Raw genomic sequence first — 20405 nt, forward strand, 5'->3', positions numbered from 1 at the left:
GTCAAAAAAGGCAAATGATATAAATTGAATGCAAAGGTAGCAGGTAGCTTAGGAACTAAATAACTCAATCCAAAAGGTGATGATTAATAATGTCTGCTGAAATACTGAGGATATCTGTATGACTTACCTGAAATAGCTAACCTTCACCATGTCCTGAACAATATACTTTCAAGACTTGACAGATATTGTGCAAATTATGCTCATCAAACTAGTTGATAACAGAAGGCAGGAAGAAAAATGAATTTGTTGGGAAGAAACACAGAAATTTTTAAAGGACCTTAAATATCTCAGAGTCATGAGCAAAAACTAAATGGCTAACTTTAGCACATATAAATGTAAGACTCTAAATTGGGTCAAAACAAAACAAGTATATCAGTACAGAAAGTAAAAATGTGCTTTAACATGTGAAAATCATGTCAAGGTTTTGGTCAGAAGATAGCTCACTTTGAGCAAGTCGTCCCTAACATTATTTAGTGGTTTAGATTGCATTAAAGAAATGTGGAATCCGGAACACCTGAGACATTAGAATGGGTTTTTTAAAACTTTTTTTTTATTTTAAAGATGTGGGATACAATTCAGGATTAGATATACAAGTTGTCATTGTACAGGTAAAGTTTGGCCCTCCCTTTGGTGTCCACTTTGCTTGGTTTGAGGTTAATGTTAAGTGTCTCCCCCCACCGCCCCCAGTAGTTTCCAGCTACAGCCAATTCCTTTCTTATAGTATTATGGTTACGTATTCAGGGTCCACTTATGAGTGAGAACATGTGGCACTCAGTTCTTTGTTTCTGAGATAAATCACTGAGTATTATAGACTCTAAATCTATCCAAGTTGCTGCGAAGTCCATAATTTTGCTCCTCTTTATGGTTGCGTAATAGTCCATTGGTCAGATTCTACCTTGGATGGTGAACTCTATCCTGAGTGACGCACTCAAAGAGAACATGACAAATGGCGTGGGGACCAGCAGCATTCAAATCAGGGAATTTGTTAGAAATGCAAGAATGTAAGTTCCTATCCCAGATCTCAGGATCAGAAGTTGTATTTTAATAATATCCCCTGATGTTCGCATACCTACTAAAATTGGAGAAACATTCTCCTAAGGGACAAACATTTTATCCTGAGAAAACTCCAGTAGCGATGATTATTATATTCAAATATCTGAAGTACGCTCATGTGGAAGAAAATTAGTAAGTCAAAGAAGAAGAAAAATTAGGAAGCCAACAGGCAGTGCTGCTCAAAGATGAAAGGTTTCCAGCATGAAGATTTTTCCAACTGCAGGAGGTTTCAAGTGTAGACAATCACCATTTGACAGTGTTTTGTTTTTGTTTTTAACAACTATTGCTAATTATTAAGCTCTACTATGCTACAAACATTTGGGAAGATGTTTAAAATTTGTTTTATGTAAGTCATACATTCACCCTACTTGATAAACCCTGCTGGGCAAACCAATTTTTTTGTTTTTTGTTTTTGTTTTGTTTTGTTTTTCTTAGGGGAATAAGAAAAGTTAAGAAACTTGCTTAAAGTTACAATGTTAGCAGATGATGCAGGTGAAAGCAAGCATATGTCTTCCTCATGCCGAATTCCATCTTTCAAGCATAGTATCAGTGAGGGGACTAAATAATTTTTTATGACTTTTCCTACTCTGAGATTGTTTGATATTATAGAGTTAACACTTAAGAAACCTCATCACAGGACTTGTTATTTGCAAGTTAATGATTAACAAAATTCCAAGATCTTTTTTTTAGGGATGACTTCCAGACCACACGTCACCACTTTGAATTTATACAGGTTGCTTTGGAATCTAAATTACTATTTTATATTTATCACCATTAAATTTTATCTTGTTGATTTGGGCCCAGATTAAGTGTTTACAGAGCTTATTTTTATTCTAGACTTAGCTCTCATGTGAGATACTTCTTTCAGGTTTGTCATCTATAAATGTACTAAACACAAGCTGTACTAAATAATATAAGGCTATTATTGTTTGAAAATTCTAGAGTGATTGTTTTCACTTGAGTAAACACAATTCAAGGTCTAAGTTGTACATTTCCAAGCCTAAAAAAACATGATCTACGTTAAGTTCATCTAGGCCTGATGAAGTTGAAGGAACAGTTTTGTACTACTAAAATTCACAATGGAGTGATTTATAAAGCAAAATTACAGGGCATGTATGCTATGTGACCAATCGTGTTCACAAATTAGTCTTTATTTAGCTTTACTCAGAGTATTCTTGCATATAAAAACGTTGTATGAAAAGATGTTTAAATAATAATAATACCAGTGCAATTAACAGCTGTCAAGTTGGACTTAAGCCCCACTGATATGTTTATATGGTCCTTCTATGACTAAAGCCACCTATTTAGTACCTACCTACCTATTAAGAAATAGGTTGAGAAACAAGTATCTACATGGAAGTAGCTTTTTGCTTACCCCTCATGGATGATGTTAGTTCAATTAGTTAGTTAAGGAACATCAATCTTGCTACTAATACATTTTGGTGGAATACATTATGTGCGAGACGGCGTCCTACGAAAAGAAGAACAGAGACCCGCAGGCAGCTATGTGATACAAGGCAAATAATTTAGCCCTTCTAGGCCTTATTTTTCTCAGGTATAAAACAAAGCCTTTACTCGATGACCTTTCATCATTACTAAATGATCTTTCTGCTCCCTGAAAGTGCCATCATCCACCGGTTGCTCCAGCTCATAAGCCAGAAGTCAAACACACTTGATCATGTCTCACAGGACTATGCAGTCACCTCCTGACAACCTTTACCACATGCATTCCTGACCTTCAACCTCTTATTCTCCAGAAAGAACCACCATGGTTTTTTATATCAATGAGACTACCCTACTCCCCAGAGTAAAATTATCCAGTGGATTCTTGTATCACTTCAATGAAATTTAAGCACATTATCACGACCTATAGAACTTTCCTCAACTCTATCATTCTTTCCCTCACATCCCAACTTCAACTCATCTTGCCCCTGGCCTTGGGACTTTTGCCTGAACACTGGTCTCCCTGATCTTCTCACACTAACTCCTCATCAACTCTGTGTTGATCAAATGTGTTGATCTCGAAAAAGCCCTATTGACTGTAAAAAGAAGAGCAGAGACAGACAGGCAGATATGTGATACAAGGCAAATAGTTTAACCCATCTAGGCCTTATTTTCCGAGGGTATAAAACAAAGGCTTTACTAGATGACCCTTTAGTACTCTATTCCCTTGCCCTGTTTCATTGTGTTGATAGTCCTTATCACCATTTAAAGTGGTTCATCTACTTGTTCATTTGTCTTGATCTTTTTCCCCTCTCTGGAATCTAAAATCTCTTTTTTTAAAAAACAATTTTTATTTTAAAGATGTGTAGTACAAGCCGGGCTCGGTGGCTCAGCCTGTAATCCCGCGCCTTTGGGAGGCTGAGGTGAGTGGATTGCCTGAGACCGCGGGTTCGAGACCCGCCTGGGCAGCAAGACCTCATCTCTACAATAAATCAAAAAATCAGCCAGGCATGGTAGTGCATGCCTGTAATTCCCGCTACTTGGAAGGCTGAGGCGGAAGGATTGCTGGAGCCCAGCAGGTCGAGGCTGCGGTGGCCAGGAGCGGCCACTGCACTCCAGTCTGGGTGACAGAGTGAGACTCCAACTCAAAAAAAAAAGATGTGTAGTACAATTCAGGAAAAGGTATACAAATGGACATCGTACAGGTAAAGTCTGGGCCTCCCTTTGGTCCCCACTTTGCCTGATTTGAGATCAGGTACCCTTCTTGATATTGTGTCCCCCCCACCCTAGCAGTATCCTGCTACTGCCAATTCCTTTCTTATAGTATTATGGTAAATGTTCAGGGTCTGCTTATGAGTGAGAACATATGGTTCCCTGTTCTTTGTTTCTATGCTAGCTCACTGAGTATTATGGACTCTAAATTCATCCAAGTTGCTGGTAAAGTCCATATATTTGTCCTTCTTTATGACTGTGTAATATTCCATCATGTATATGCACCACATTATTTTTTATCCAGGCCAGTTTCAATGGGAAGCACAGTTGGTTCCATGTTTTTGCTATTGTGAATAGTGCTGCAATAAACATGTGGGTGCAGGTATCTTTTTTATAGAATGATTTGAAACCCTCTGGTTATATTTCCATTAGGGGGATTGCTGAGTAATGTGGAAAGGTAATTTCTAGTTCTTTGAGGAATCTCCACATTGTTTTCCATAGTGGTTGAACTAGTTTGCATTCCCACCAGCAGTGTAGAAACATTTCCTTTTCTCCGCACCCTTGTCAGCATCTGCTGATTTTTTTTTTATTATTGATGGTCATTCTTACTGGAGTTAGGTGGTATCGTACTGTGGTTTTGATTTGCATTTCTCTGATGATTAGTGAGACTGAGCACTTCCCATGTATCCATTGGCTGCTCATATGATCTTCTTTTAAGAAGTGTCTATTCATGTCTTTTGCCCACTTTTCAATGAGGCTGCTTATTTTTTTCTTTTCAGCACATTTGAGTTCCTTGTAGATCCTGGATGTTAGGCCTTTGTCAGATATACAGTTGGCAAACGTTTTTGTAATCTAAAACTTTTATAAGCAAGAATGTGTCTTGTTTACCACTTTATCTCCAGTTTGTCAGAGAAGGTTCAGCACACACATGTTCAGAAAATAATTGCTGAAGGGATAAAGCATGATATTTTATGTTCCTTGCAGTTCTAAATTCAGTAGTTTTGTATTGCATTTCTGCTTTGATATGCTCTCTGTGAATATTTTATCTTTCAAGATATTAGCAACAGATTATATTTAAAAGGTCAAATTGCAGATAAGTATTCTCCAGATAGTTTTTTTTTATTAGCTTAAATGCAATTCATGTAGCTCATATATTTTGTGCAGCTTATGTATTCTGTTCATTTCTAACCTTTTCCAGTAATGCAAATTCACATCAATGGACTGTTAGTTTTGGAACAACAATCAACCCTCCCTTAATGAAAAGAAGTGTGAAAAGAATTATTGTCCATGAGAAATACCGCTCCCCAGCAAGAGAGTATGACATTGCTGTCGTGCAGTTCTCTCCCAGAGTCACCTTCTCAGATGACATACGCCGGATCTGTTTGCCAGAAGCCTCTGCATCCTTCCGACCAAATTCGACTGTCTATATCACAGGATTTGGAGCACTGTACTATGGTGGTGGGTATCTTGGAAGCTTTTACAGAACACTAAGCCCGATTTAGGGCAGGGTGATTTAATCTCTGTCAATATCCTGCCAGCCACTTCCACACTGCTTTGGATTAGTGAGAGCTCCTCCTTAGCAAATGACAGGAATTCTACTCAAATAAACTAAAGTCGAAACAAAAGCAAACAACACTAAACCAGCAAATCTGACTCTTGTAATTTGGGAGTCAAGAGATGGAATAAGTCTGGCTTCAAACACAGCTGGATTAAGTGCATATGATTTCATCTAGCTTCGAGTCTCTCTCTCTTTTTCCCCCCAAAAGCAAAGTTTTTTTATTTTAAAAAATTTTATAAAATAGTGATCTTATTTTAAAGATTTTCACATACTTATTAAAAAATAAACTAAAACTCCTTACAAAAACTGCTTTTCTTTTTTTAAAATTTATTTTATTTTAAAGCTGTGAGTTACAATTCAGGATTATGTATACAAGTGGTCATCATACAGGTAAAGTTTGGGCTTCCCTTTGGTCCCCACTTTGCCTGGTTTGAGATCAGGTACCCCTATTGATATTGTGCCCCATCCCACCCCAGTAGTATTTCACTACTCCCAATCCCTTTCTTTTAGTATTATGGTAAATGTTCAGGGTCTGCTTATAGAATGAGAACATATGGAACTCTGTTCTTTGTTTCTGTGATAAATCAATGAGTATGATAGACTCTAAATCCATCCAAGTTGCTGTTAAGTCCATATGTTTGTCCTTCTTTATGACTGTGTAATATTCCATTGTGTATACGTACCACATTATTTTTTTGTTCAGTCCAGTTTCAGTGGGTAGCACGGTTGGTTTCATGCTTTTGGTATTGTGAATAGTGCTGCAGTAAACATGTGTGTGCAGGTATTTGTTTTGTAAAGTGATTTAAGTTCCTCCAGGTATAGTCCCAGAAGGGAGATTGCTGGGTCATATGGAAGATCAAAGTCTAGTTCTTTCAGAAATCGCCACAATGTTTCCATGGAGGTTGCACCAGTTTGCATTCCCACCAGCAGTGTAGAAGCATCCCCTTTTCTCTGCATCATAGCCAGCATCTATTGTTGTTTGTTTTATTGATGATGGCCATCCTGTTGGGGTTAGGTGGTATCTCAGTGTGGTTTTGATTTGAATTTCTCTGATGGTTCGTGAGGTTGAGCACTTTTTCATGCGTCTGCTGTCTCTTCATTTTCTGGCCTTGCTTCTCCCTAGGTTGGCTTCCTTAAGAGAGATTCTAGTGCCACCTCGTGGCCAAGTTGGCAAAAAACTCAAGGTTTACCTCCTCCTTGCCCAAGGTTTACCTCCTCCTTGCCCAGTAAACACAGAGGAAGGAACTTTCCTTTTGCTTTGCTAGCATCCACATTAACTTCAGAAAAGGCCTCTCATCACTCCAGCTTGTGTCCCAGGGTACTCAGTTTGACCGACTCAAATACTCTTACGCCTATGCAGCAAAATTTGCTTCATTCTTAAAAAGCTAATTTAAACATGATGGTGAATAAGAACAATGTAGAGATGAATTGTCAAAATGTTTTGCCCTCTTTAAAATGATAACTTGACATACTAACATAATCTCCTAGGAAATAATAATTATTTAGTTACTGAGTGTTTAGGCATTCTCAATGAGGCATGCCCTCTGGATTCTTTCACGTGGTTCAGACACATATATGGAATGGCACCTGGAGAATGTATTTATTATTATTATTAGAAAATGTATTTAATGCTAAGCTAGAGAAGATGAAAAAGGGCTTCCTGAGAATGACAACATCTATTCACAGAATCCCATATGGTTTATTCATATACAAGAAACTATAAAGAATAAACCTTTGATTCACAGTCTCCACTAATGAAGTAGAAATAACCTTTCACTCACTTAGGCAAGAATAGGCTTTAGCCTCTCCAGATTGTTTTCCAGATGTTTCATGTGGTTTTTCTCTGTCTTACACAGGCTGAGATATGCATTACTTCCTTTAAGGTCATATGACAATCACAGAGCTGCAAGTCTGACACCTTTCTCTGCACTCTCTCTGATGAATTTTCCTTTAAGATAGGGTTTTGAGTCTCTGCTTCAGAATGATGGGAGGCACACTACAGATCCCCTCTGGCTTGGTGGGGAGTTTCTTCCAGGAGTTTGAGACTGGCACAGAAATGTATCTGTCATAATACTTTGTGAGTAGCAATGGAATCTGGCACTTAGAGAGCACGCTACCTAACAGCAGTCCATGCACCCATTACAAGCACCCTTGGCTCACTTGCCAAGACAAGTTGTGTTCAAGTCCATGAAACAAACCTTGGTAACAAGTGTTTTAAAACTGAAGTCTTACAAAGTATATTCTCTGATCATAAGGGAATCAAACTAGAAATCAGTAACAGAAGAATCTCCAAATGCTTGGAAATTAAACAGCATCCATGTAAATAAAAAAGAAAGTCTCAAAGAAAAATTTAAAACTACATGGAACTCAATGAATACAAAAAAATATAGAAATATATGCAAGATACAGCTAAAATCACATAAATAGGGAAATTTATAGCAAATGTGTACCTTGGAAAACATCTCAAATCACTGATCTAAGTTCTCATCTCAAGAAACTAGAAAATAAGAGGAAAAATAAACCTAAAATATGCAGAAGGAAGGTAACAATAAAGATACGAGTAGAAATGAGTGAAATTGAAAACAAAGAAACAATGGATAAAGTTAGCAAATAAAAAGTCCTTTCTTTGATACAATCAATACTTTGTGAGAAATGTCATTAAGTCTTCCTACAATAGATGAGCTGTAGTTCACAGATGTCCAGAATTTATGTTCTATGCTTTTCATGACTTGGAAGGCATTTTACCAACTAGTGTGCCGAAAAAGTTATGAATTTGCGCTATACCTACAACTTATAGATTGTCAGTTTGCTGAGCGCGGTGGCTCATACCTGTAATCCCAGCACTTTGGGAGACAGAGGAAAGAGGATTACCTGAGCTCAGGGGGCTGAGACCAGCCTGGGCAACATGGTAATAAAAAATAAAAAAGAGTGAATTAGCAGGGCATGGCGGCGCGTGCCTGTAGTTAGAGTTACTTGGAAGGCTGAGGTAGAAGGATCAGCAGGTCAAGCATGCCACTACACTTCAGCCTGGGCAACAGAGTGAGATTCTGACTCCAAAAGAAGGAAAAAAAAGATTGTCAGTTTTACCTTACCCTTCTTAATGCCGAAAATGAATTTTTTAAAAAATTAATCATCTAGTAGGAAAAAATTCACCCATTGGATAATCTCTCTATTAATCCAAATAATGGAATAACTTTAAAAATCCTCTGGCATATTTCTGAATTACACCCTTAAATCTTCTGAGCACTTCTAAAAATGTGTTTGCAAACATTTCTCCAGAAATAAATCTTGAAATGATCTTCTAAAGAAATTAGAATTTTTTTTCAAATTTACTTATTTTTTCAAAAATGATACAGCCAGGCACAGTGGCTCAAACTTGTAATCCCGGCACTTTGAGAGGCTGAGGCGAGAGGATTACCTGAGCTCAGGAGTTTGAGCCCAGCCTTGGCAACATGGCGAGACCTTGTCTCTACAATAAATCCAAAAAAAAAAAAAAGTGAATTAGCTGGGCATGGTGGCATGTGCCTGTAGTTAGAGTTACTTGGAAGGCTGAGGCAGAAGGATTGCCTAAGCCCAGCTGGTCGAGGCATTCCAGTCTGGGAGAAAGTGTGAGACACCAACTCAAAAAAAAAAGACATAAAATTGTATGCAACATGATGTTTTAAAGTGTATACAAATTGTGGAATGTTAAATCTAGATAATTAACAAATGCATTGCCTCACCTAGTTATCATATTTGTGATGCGAACACAACCGTTCTCAAGAATACACTATATTGTAATGAACATTTGTATACCTAACCCTGAATTGTACTGCACATCTTTATTTTTTAAAAAAATTTTTTTTATAAAAGAATACATTATACCATCAATGGTGGTACTGAAGGCTGCACTGGCAGAGGGGGGCAGGGATTGGAGAGATGTTAGTCAATAAACTCATACTTATAGTTAGATAGGAAGAATAAGTCCAAGAGATCTATGGTACAGCATGGTGACTATAGTTAATGATGATTTATTGTATTTTTATCTTAGTTTTCTATTATTGTGTGACAAATTGCCACAAACTTAGCTTAAAATGGCACTCATTTATTATTATCTCACAGTCATGGGTCAGAACTTCAGACAGTTTAGCTGGGTCCTCTTCTCTGCATCTCACAAAACTGACACCTTGACAGGTGACAGCCGGGCTTGTGGTACCATAGGCACACATTGTGTGCCTTGCGGGTTTCCTCACAGGTTGTTGACAGAATTCCATTTCTGGCAGCTGTAGGGCTTGTGATAGCTTGCTGCTTTAATGCCCTTAGGAAAGCCCTCAGGGAAGGCTGAAGTCCTTTTTGAAGGGGCTCACCTGATTAGGACAGGCCCACCTTGGGTAATCTCTCTATTAACTAATTCAAAGTCAAACTGATTAGGAATCTTAATGACATCTGCAAAGCTCCCTCACCCTTGTCATAAAACATGACTTAATCTTGAGAATGACATCCATGGAATTCACAGATTCCACCCATCTTAGAGGAAGGAGAGCCACACAGGAATCTTGGGTGCCGTCCTAGAATTCTGCCTATCATGATGTCATAGTTTCCTGACCAGTGTGATTTGCTATAAAGAAACCCTGGATGCCTACACTATTCACAGTTTTCTACCTACCCCACCTGCCACAGTCTTGGTTTTTATAACTTGGGAGTTTACAATCTGGAGCCACCAACTTGTAATACATACGTGAAATCGTTGCCATTTAATGCCACTGTGTATGTGAAAGCTCTTCATAAATTCTAAAGAAAAAAATAAATGTGCATGGTATTATAGTCATTTTATCAAGCTGACAGAGAAAACTATTTAGGGAGACAAAGTTTCCAGGAGCAATCTGAATAATCCACAAATACAAAGTTTATAAAAAATGAAAGACCTTCATAAATAAATATCCAAACTGATTGTTTTTAAAATAACTGTAAAAAGATTTTCCAGAAAAATATGTCAGATGATTTTCTTGCTTGTAGAGATATTTATAAAAATGTGATAGGACAATAATGGTCATTAAGTGTACCAGATTTTAACCAAAAATTATCTAGAAACTGCTTATATTAACCTCACTCTACATTGACTATTTTAGTATGAAAAAGATTAGAAAAAGTCTGCTCACTTCACTCTAAGGATGCTGATTGTAAATACTAAAATCACTTTGTTTTTCCTTAAGGGAAATCCCAAAACTGTCTCCGAGAAGCCAGACTGAAAATCATCAGTAACGACGTGTGCAAACAACCACAGGTGTATGGCAAAGACATAAAATTTGGAATGTTTTGTGCTGGATATCTGGAAGGAATTTATGATGCCTGCAGGGTAGGTTGAAGAGATTATTTTGATATAACTAACTCAAAACTTTTTATCTGGCCCAGGAAATAGTCTATGTGGTTTAAATTGATAGAAAATGTAGCTATTATGTCAGTTCAGAGAAGTTCTAAATGCAAATTTCACAGTACACAAATATTTTTAAATATGTCTTATTAAGCAAAATGAAATAAGCATTTCTCTGATGTTATCAAATAAACAAACTAACCAACAAAATTAAACTTTCTTAATAATCAGAAGTCCAAGAGTTAATAAAACAAAGTTTCTTTTCTCCAAGGACTCACTTTCTGGAAAGGAAATAATCCTAAACCATGAAGTGTGTTGTGATGTTATGAATGATACAATGGATGGCAAGTGTTTTTTCCTTGAAGGGAAAATTTTTGGAACAAGTATCAGATGAGATTTCAATAAGGCCTGAAGAAGACATAACTCTGACTCAATTTCAGAATAAGAAAAGAATATTATAGAAAAAGAAAAAGAGCTTAGTGATAATTAGAAAGGTGTGAAATGACAGTTCATATTTGAGGGGATCTCAAGTAATCTGTCATGTCTTCTCATAAGGACCATGAGAGGTGAGAAAACAAGTTGACAAAGAGAAGGTGGATGAGGTCATGTTGTGAGTCTCTGGCATGTATATTTTCCAGCAAAGAAATGAGTGCTTCTCCTTAGAGGCACTTGCTTTTTAACCTGAGATACTTAAAAACTCCAAGGAGGCAACTCTGTATGGTGAAATGATGGAATGATATTGATGCCAAGTGGCAGAAAACTCTGCCCAGAGTCCACGTATTGCACAACATGGGCACCTCTATCAGAAAAGGAGCAAGGAGTTTTGCAACATTGAGGTCCACAGCCGGCCTCCATTGCCAAGAATACAAAGGGAGGCAGCCACATCCAGGGGCTCCAGAGAGAGATCCATGCCATGGAAAACAAGTGGAAGGTGGCAGTGGGAGTCTTGGAGCATTGAGGAGAGGGGATCCAGGCAAACAGGGATATGCTTCAGAAGGGACTGGGTGGGGGGGAGTCACTGGATTGGAGAGCTGCGGTAAGATTGCTGCCTGACTGTGCAAGCGAGTAACGAGCTCCAGTAATCAAAAAACTGGAGAAATTATCAGGGAAGCGATTCAGGCACAAGGATCCAAAACAGGAACGCAGTGGTTGTCACGGGGTACACGGTGAGGGGCTCCGTCTGTCCCATAAAATAGGAGTCCCATAAAGCATCAGCTTGTTTTCTCAAACTTATCAAATGATGATCTAGAACACAATAAATCCTCTCCCCTATATACAAGATGGGTCCCAAAGCCTTTGGGAGGAAAGGAGAAGTTGGGAGGGAGAGTGAAAGGGAGTGAGAGTGTGCTGTGGCCTGTGTGGCTGCCTTGAGGGTCCCAAGAGAGAATGGGAGAGATTAAGAACCACAGACACAAAGACACAAAGAAAAACTGGGGCCAGGTGGGATGCTTTCCTCTAATGGAGGACAAGTGGCCCCAAACTAGCTCAGCATGTTTATTTTATGATCAAGTACAAAGGGAGTTGGAAGGGATTCAAGGTCTGTGTGGGAACTAAAGAGGAATTTTGTTGCTACCTAAAGGTGACCTGTTACATGGTCATCTTGTTGTAGCTAAGGCTTTATCTGTTCTATGTACACCTGGATGTGTGGGCATAGGAGACACCATTTAGTGTAGCAGGCTGTATCCCCTGCCTTTGGCTAAAATGCAGAGCTACCGAGTGAGACCTTGACTATGACCTTAGGGCCATGAAGCGAGACCTTGCCTTTGCTTGGGGCCTTTACTCAAGGCCTGCTACAGTGACAGTGCTCATCTGTTCCCCACATCACATCCGTTCCCAGCAAGAGAGACCCTATTTTTTCTATGAGGGGTCTAGCCAGGCAAGACCCAAACACAAATGACAAAAGGACCAGAATTACTGGTATGAAAGCCAGAAATGAAAGGCTGTGACAACTCGATCCAGATTTGTGATTCCATTGTTGTTTCTAGTTCAGTCAAGAGTTTACAAATAGAAAGATCCCTAGTTGTTACTACCATACCAGCAGCTGCCACCCCTGCTCTCCCACAATGGCATTTGAAATCATGCCAGAAAATGGTAGGTGAGGGTTGGCAACGTTCTTCTGGAGGACCTTATAATTTAAATTCAGGTCGTTGGGAACTTGTTGTATAGGAAAATTAGTCCAGAATTGTCCCTGGTCATTGTTCCATTCATTCTACGTCTCTTCACATGTTTATTTTAAGAAGTAAATGAATGAAAGAAATGTTTGAGTAGTTTCCTATAAGCCACACACCTTGCAGGTACTAGAGACACACACTGTCTGGTGGACCAGATGTGCATGAATAGAAAAATTATACCCGTGAGAGAAAGACCACTGAATAAAGAAAGCTTGGAAGGACAAGGTCATGGTTTTATGAGTACGTATGAGAAATGAACGTGACTAGCAGGGGTGGAGCTTAGGGGTCAACAGAGTTGAGCGAGTATAGTGAAGCGTGGGAGTTAACTGAGAAGATGGCAAGTGATGATGGGGACAGGAGAACTCTAGGAACTGAAAGACTTCCTGTGATGGAACACAGGATACAGGACGCATGAGACCCAAAGGTACAGGATGAGGCAGGAGGGCTGGTTTGAAGGCAGACTGTGCAGGGCCTTGTAAGCCACCTTAAGTATTTTGCTTTTCCCGCTGAGGGCAATGGAAAGTCACTAAAAAGTTTTAATCAAGATTTATATTAAATTGGCTCATGGGTGTAAAGCTCCCAAAACACTGCCTGACTCTTCCCAAGTACTGTGTAAGTGTATATTCAATTGAGAGTGTGGTGCAATCACATTTGAATAGTGTGAAAATCATTCTGGTCACAGTAAGGAAAAAATTTGGCGAAAGGCCACAGTGGATCAGTCAGTATGCACTGCAAAAATCTAGGTGAAATGTGGCAATCTGGACTAAGAAGCTGGCATAGAGACTAAGATGGAGTATTTAGAGGTCAACTTGGCAGATGAAGTGGTGAATTTTGTAGGGTTGGGGAGGGGGTGGAAGGCAAAACATGGTATCTAAATTTCTGGCACAAAAATAAAATAATTGTCTGTTTTGAGCAACTGTAGGGAGTTGCATTAGGGAGACAGATCAAATGTAAGCTAGGGAGAGAGCAGGGGTGCGGTGTCAGCCACAGGAAGTTTGAGGTGCTTTGTGGGCAGCATGTAAGGACCATGCTGGACCTCTACCCACACCACTCCCCCACCCAGAATGCCATCTGTCATCCTGCCTACTTGCAGTCCAAGTTTTGGCTTAATTTCTTTTGTGTGAAAGCTTCTAAGCCTGTCCCTGCTATATCTCCTGCCTCTGTCCTCTAGTATTCTTTTTTATTTTTTTGAGTCAGTCTCACTCTGTTGCCCAGGCTGGAGGGCAGTGGCACGCTCATGGCCACCTGCTGCCTCGACCTGCTGGGTTCAGGCGATCCTTCCGCCTCAGCCTTCCAAGTAGCTAGAACTACAGGCATGCGCCATCACACCTGGCTAATTTTTTTATTTATTGTAGAGATGAGGTCTCGCCAAGTTGTCCAGGCTGATCTCGAACTCATGGGCTCAGGCAATTCTCTCACCTCGACCTTCCAAAGTGCTGGGATTATAGGTGTGAGCCAACATGTCCGGTCTCTCTTGTGTTATTAGCTGAGAGGCCTTCGCTTGGCCTTCGACAGGGCTACTTCCTGTCTCTTCAGATAGAAAGTAAGGACCTCAGAGGCTTTTTGCTCACTGGATTTTTCTTGGGTAATTGATTATTTAATGAAGAGAAAATGGGAATAAGTGGAAAGAAAGAGAGATGGAAAAAAGCAATAGTCTTTGAGCTGCCATCTGTCTAAACTCATAATTGAAAAGTATCCAGCAGCTGGCCTGCAACAGAATGAATGGGGGCACTTGTTGAAAATACAGGTCCTGGCCAGGCGCGGTGCCTCACATCTGTAATCCCAGCATTTTGGGAAGTGGAGATAAGAGGATTGCCCGAGCCCAGGGGGTCGAGACCAGCCTGGGCAACTTGGCAAGACCTCCTCTCTACAATAAATCGAAAAATTAGCCAGGTATGGTGGCACACACCTGTAGTTCCAGCTACTTGGAAGGTTGAGTCAGAAGGTTCTCCTGAGCCCAGCAGGTGGAGGCTGTGGTGGCTGTGAGCGTGACACTGTGCTCCAGCCTGGGTCACAAAGTGAGACTCTGACTCAAAAAAAAAGAAAGAAAGAAAATGCAGATCTTGGAACCCACCCTGGGCCTGCAGTATCTTTAGAGGTGAGCATTAGAGAACTGCTTGTAAGAAACTTCCTGTGTGATTTTCATTCTCAGTGAAGTTTGAGAAACACTGAGAGACCTTGCCTATGAGCTTAGGGCCATGATGTCAGTGAAAAATCCCAAGATGCACATGGGACTGTAACCACCTTTTCTCGTCTGCAGATCACCCAATGCATTTTTTTAATGCTCTGTATGGGATTTTGAATAATTCTACCTCCCTTTCCTTATCTTTCATATTGTATAGAATGTTGCTTGTTAGATGTAATACATACAACATACATATTATTTCAGTTAATGTTTATTTGGAGGGGATTTTTTTTTTTTTGAGTTGGGATCTCATTCTGTCACTTAGGCTAGAGTGGAGTGGCACAATCACATCTCATCACAGCCTGTACTCAGATAATCCTTCTACCTCAGTCTCCTGAGTAACTAGGACTACAGGTGCATAGCACCATGCCCAGCTAATTTTTTTGTTTTGGTTATTTTGGGGGCTTGTTTGTTTGTTTGTAGAGATGAGGTCTAACTATGCTGTCTAGACTTGTCTTGAACTCCTAGACTTAAGGAATCCTCTCACCTTGGCCTCCCAAAGTGCTGGAATTATAGGTGTGAGCCACCATGCCCATCCTTAAGGATTTTTCAAACCCTCTAGTTTCTAACTGAAGAAAGTGGAGATATTATAATCCTGGTTTTTTTAAAGATGATCTAACTGGCAGCATGTCTGCTGAAAAACTCTATTAAACAGCACTCTGAGGGGGGAAAGATGACCATTCAGGAATGTCAAGAAACCATGCTGCTGTTAGAAGACACTTTTAAAAACATCAGTTTCCATAGCATAAACCAGGTCCAGAATGGTCTCAAAAAATGTTCAGGTACAGTGCAGTAATCATGGGTGTTCATGCTGAAAGCTCAAAGGAACATTGGAATTGGTAAAGAAAGATTGAATTATGTTTGGCATTGCATAGCTCTCAGGTGACTCTTAGTGTGTTCTCATTTTGATACTGGACAAAGAGTCAGAATTCTTGTCTTCTTTTCTCTATTACACCATCACCTTAGTTATAATTTTTTTTTTTTGAGTTGGAGTCTCACTCTGTCACCCAGACTGGAGTGCAGTGGCTGCTCCCGGTCACCGCAGCATCGACCTGCTGGGCTCCGGCGATTCTTCCGCCTCAGCCTTCCGAGTAGCCGAAGTTACAGGCACGCGCTACCATGCCCGGCTGACTTTTTGATTTATTGTAGAGATGGGGTCTCGCCTGCCCAGGCGGGTCTCGAACCCACGGGCTCAGGCAATCCACTCACCTCAGCCTCCCAAAGGCGCGGGATTACAGGCTGAGCCACCGAGTCCGGCTATGATTTTTTTTATTAATCAGATGTTCTAGGTTTCTTCTTTACCCGTCTTTAACATGTGTAGATTGAAACATCTGACTTTGCATGGAAATTTTACGTTCAGACTCATCCCTGCTCTTCCCCAAAGCTCATCAAAATTACCATAAAAGATGATAAAAGTATAACACTCATTTTTTTTTAACAATTGTAGAGTACAAGTAGGGATTTACTACATAAGTAGGTTGCATGCAGGTGGAGTTTGAACCTCTTGCTGGCCCTCCTTTTCCCTAAGTGGACCAGGTGTCCAGTGTGATGCCACGTGCTCCCTCCCTCCTCTCCCCTTTCCTCTCCTAGCAGCGTCCAGTATCTGTGGATCCCACCCTTGTGCTAGTGTCATCAGTGATCAGGAGTCACTTATGACATAGCACTCATTTTTTTAAAAGGTTTGGTATCATCTACAAAACATGCTTTTCCACATAACTACAAATTGCACTTAATGGTTTTTTTTAAGGTATTAATCAATAAGAACAAAAAGAGAGAAAGATGAAAAAATATTCCAATGTAATTTTTTTTAGAAAGCAGGACTTGTTGAGAGGGCAGGAAAGCTCGCACAGTGGAAGGGGATGCAAAGGGGTTGCCTCCAACACAATTTTTAAAGACAAAGAAAAGGTGGAGGAGTTTTAATTGACTTAGCAGAGGAAGGGTTGAAACATAAATGTCTTAGATAAAGAGGGTTTGTGGATTGCTAATTTTAAGTAAAGACTGACATTTTGAAAAATAAGGTAATCTGACATTTGAGGTCAGACATGAACTAGAAAATGGGTAGGGGGTGGTTAAAGACGTCTCAAAGAGCACCTCCCCGCTCTCCACCAATCCTCTCTATACTAAGGAACTTGGTGACCACTGCCTTTGCTTTCCCCAGCTTCACCCCCTCCCTCCAAAACATATAAACTTCACAGACAGGAAGTGTGTTCTCTATAGCGGGCCCTTTGGGTTCGCTGACACCAGACATAGTAGAAAGCATAGGGATATATGTGAAAGCAGTCCTCGACATGTTCTCATGTTTTGCCCAAAATGCTGCTATCAGGTGTATACTACTCCTCCAACTTTTTCACAGTGCAAGAGATTGCAGGATTCTTCTCTAGAAAAACCCAGAATCTAGAGAAAAAAAAAATCTCCATATACTGATATTTGAAAAGCTCTTACCAGAACAAAGAACACTAGCCAAGAAGCCCTCCTACCTCTGAGTCTTAGTCCGTTTTGTGCTGCTGTAATAGAATGCCTGAACCTGGGTAATGCGTGAAGAACAGAGATTTATTTCTTACAGTTCTGGAGGCTAGACAGTTTGAGGTCAAGGACCCTGATCTTCACCATCCCATGGAGAAAGGTAGAAGGACAAAGAGAGTACACAAGGGGGATGCAGGGATGTGGGAAGCCAAACTCCTCCTTTCATCAGGAACCCACTCCTGTGATAACTAATCCACTCCCACAACAATGTGATTAGTTCATTCATAAGAGCAGAACCCTCATGACCTAATTACTTTTTAAAGGTCCCACCTCTCAACACATATTGGGGATTCATTTACCAACACATTAACTTTGGGGGAACCATTCAAACCATGGCAGCATCCAACACACAAGCACAGAGCTTTCAATCTGGTTTCTAGCACCTTCCTCTAGACCCAAAGATCAAGAATCGGCTCTGGGAATGTAGCAATAATATCATCATAATTTTTAAAATCCAGTGGAAGGATTGGAAGATAAAATCAAGGAAATCTCTGCAAAAGAGCAAAATGACAAAGAGAAGGAAAATAACAAGAGAAGTTAAGAAAAGTAGAGGATCAAATGAATAGGAACTCTGAAACCAGAAAACATTATGTCATAAATAATAAAGACGTTCTGAAGCCTATGTGCCTTCTATTGAAAAAAGACCCAACTAGTGTTGGAAATAATAAATAAAGAGGTTCTTCTTCCCAAAGCACACCGTTGTGCAGTGTCAGAACCACAGAGATAAGGAGAACAAACTTAATGCTTGAAGGAAGAAGCATTCTATACACATAGAACTTTTCTACAGAAACACCAGAAAATAGAAGACAGTGGAAAATATATTCAAATTTCAAAAGGGAACATTATTTCAACCTAGATTGCTGCACATGCAAACTAATTTTCCAGTGTGAGAGTAGAATTAAGAAATTTAGACAAGCAGTGAGTGACTACATATATATATATATATATATATATATATATATGCCTCCAATACTCTCCTCCTTAGGAGATGATCTGAGAGGGCACCTCAACAAAAGGAAGGAGTATTTCAGGAAAGTGGAAGACACGAGACTCAAAACACTGTGAATCAACCCAAAAAAGTGGTGGCATTTAGTCTCAGGACCATAGCTCTGCACCAGGCTTAAAATCACCAGTCCAAGTTAGAGTAGAAGAAAGGAAAGATGTAAAGGGGTGTGTGTGTGTGTGTGTGTGTGTGTGTGTGTGTGAACGTCTTCAGAGGGAGTAAAGAAACTAACAAGTTATCTGACGCCCTTGAACATTAGTAACAATTATTGTTAGATCTTGGTAAATCTTTTGGAGCATTCAACATTTGCCACAGATATATAGCAAACTAGACAAATTTTAAAAAGAGGATGTTACTAATTCTAGGAAGCAAAATCTGCCAAAGAAAGGTAACGTAATCAAGATATGTGACTTGACTCATTGGTAAATAGCATTGGCTGTTAGAGTAACCAAAAATAAAGATGCTATAATATAAAGACGTGATGAGGGAAAATTGCAAAGAGTTTGTAATAGAGCTAAATTCCTACCTACATAACAGATCATCAATATATACAGCAATTAAAAGAATTACTTAGTGATAAAGAGTTAGATACTATAAGAAACCATTGGCCAGGCACAGTGTCTTATACACCTATAATCCCAGCACTTTAGAGGATGGCTTGAGATCAGGAGTTGGTGACTAGCCTGGGCAGCACAGTGAGACTCTGTCCCTAAAAAAAAAAAAAGAAAGAAAGAAAGAAAAAAAAAAAAAGAAATTATTAAACAAGTAGTTATCTCTGGGGAACTGACTAGACAAGGAAAAGTGGAACATGTGATTGCTTTTTAAGTTTTTAAGTCTGTTTATATTCTTTTCCTTTTTTTAACTAAGAGCTTTTACTCTAACAAAAATAAAATTTAATTTGAAATTCATGTTCAATTAATTATTGTATTTGGTTATCTATACATATACTACTGTCTAGTAATAAATATGCAGTTCATCAAAATGTCTTTTAAAATAAGCTTTAAGTTTTGTTAATTATCTTTCTCTTTTCTTTCATTTTTTATCTTCAGGGTGATTCTGGGGGACCTTTAGTTGCGAAGGACCAAAAAGATACTTGGTATCTCATGGGAATTGTGAGCTGGGGAGATAACTGTGGTCAAAAGAACAAACCTGGAGTCTACACACAAGTGACTTATTACCGAAACTGGATTGCTTCAAAAACAGGCCTCTAATTCATTGTAAAAGTTAAACAGAGAGTTGTATGCAGGTCATACACACACAATGATCCAAATATTCAGTGGTATAGTACAATGAAGTAAGATTAAATGACTGGACCTGGCAACATGAGACACATGACATGATTGATTTTAGAATCACTTTAATCAACTAATAATCTTAAACAATTTTTAAGGAACCTTTATTTGTAAAGTTTAATCTGCCTTGAAACATATAACAGAGATATTTAGCTCTTTAAATCATGAATGTTGGATTGTAAATGCGACTCAATACAAATTTTTGAAGATAGTCCTTGAGATTTTGAGTGTCCTTGTCAGGGATGTTTTCTTAAGTGAGAACATTTTTTAACTTTCAAAGAGTTTGGGAAACCTTTATATAATTTCCTTTCATTACTCCAAAGCTCAAAAACATTTTTCTTTTATAAAAAAAAACTCATCCAGGTTTTTAAAAGAGATTTTCCACCATAGGAAATAAACTTGCTACTTCTAAAACCCATTTGAGGGACATTCATAAAATAAAGTCATATGTAGAAGATAATGCCTGGGAGTAAATCCGGCTAGAAATTTTCTAACCTGTTTTTAGTTGTAAAATTTCTCTAATTTTTTTGGTGATTTTTTCACACACACACACACACACACACACACACACCATACAGAAGTTTCTACCTTACAGACATATCCGAGAAATTTTGA

At 39.2% G+C, this 20405-nt stretch overlaps 1 protein-coding gene across 1 annotated transcript in view; it reads left to right on the plus strand.

Annotated features, from left to right (window-relative positions):
• LOC103256726 (transmembrane protease serine 11A-like) overlaps positions 1-19723 on the plus strand; it is a 47715-nt gene extending 27992 nt beyond the window's left edge. The window contains exons 8-10 of the mRNA XM_021710619.1: positions 4907-5166; positions 10459-10601; positions 19548-19723. Of these exons, the coding sequence (XP_021566294.1) occupies positions 4907-5166; positions 10459-10601; positions 19548-19709 (565 nt within the window). The 3' untranslated portion in view covers positions 19710-19723. The remainder of the gene's footprint in view (positions 1-4906; positions 5167-10458; positions 10602-19547) is intronic.
• The last annotated feature ends 682 nt before the right edge of the window (positions 19724-20405 follow it).

The sequence above is a fragment of the Carlito syrichta genome, unplaced genomic scaffold, assembly GCF_000164805.1.
Source record: "Carlito syrichta isolate Samal-C Ts95f unplaced genomic scaffold, Tarsius_syrichta-2.0.1 Scaffold294881, whole genome shotgun sequence".
In the NCBI taxonomy this organism is placed as follows: Eukaryota; Metazoa; Chordata; class Mammalia; order Primates; family Tarsiidae; genus Carlito; species Carlito syrichta.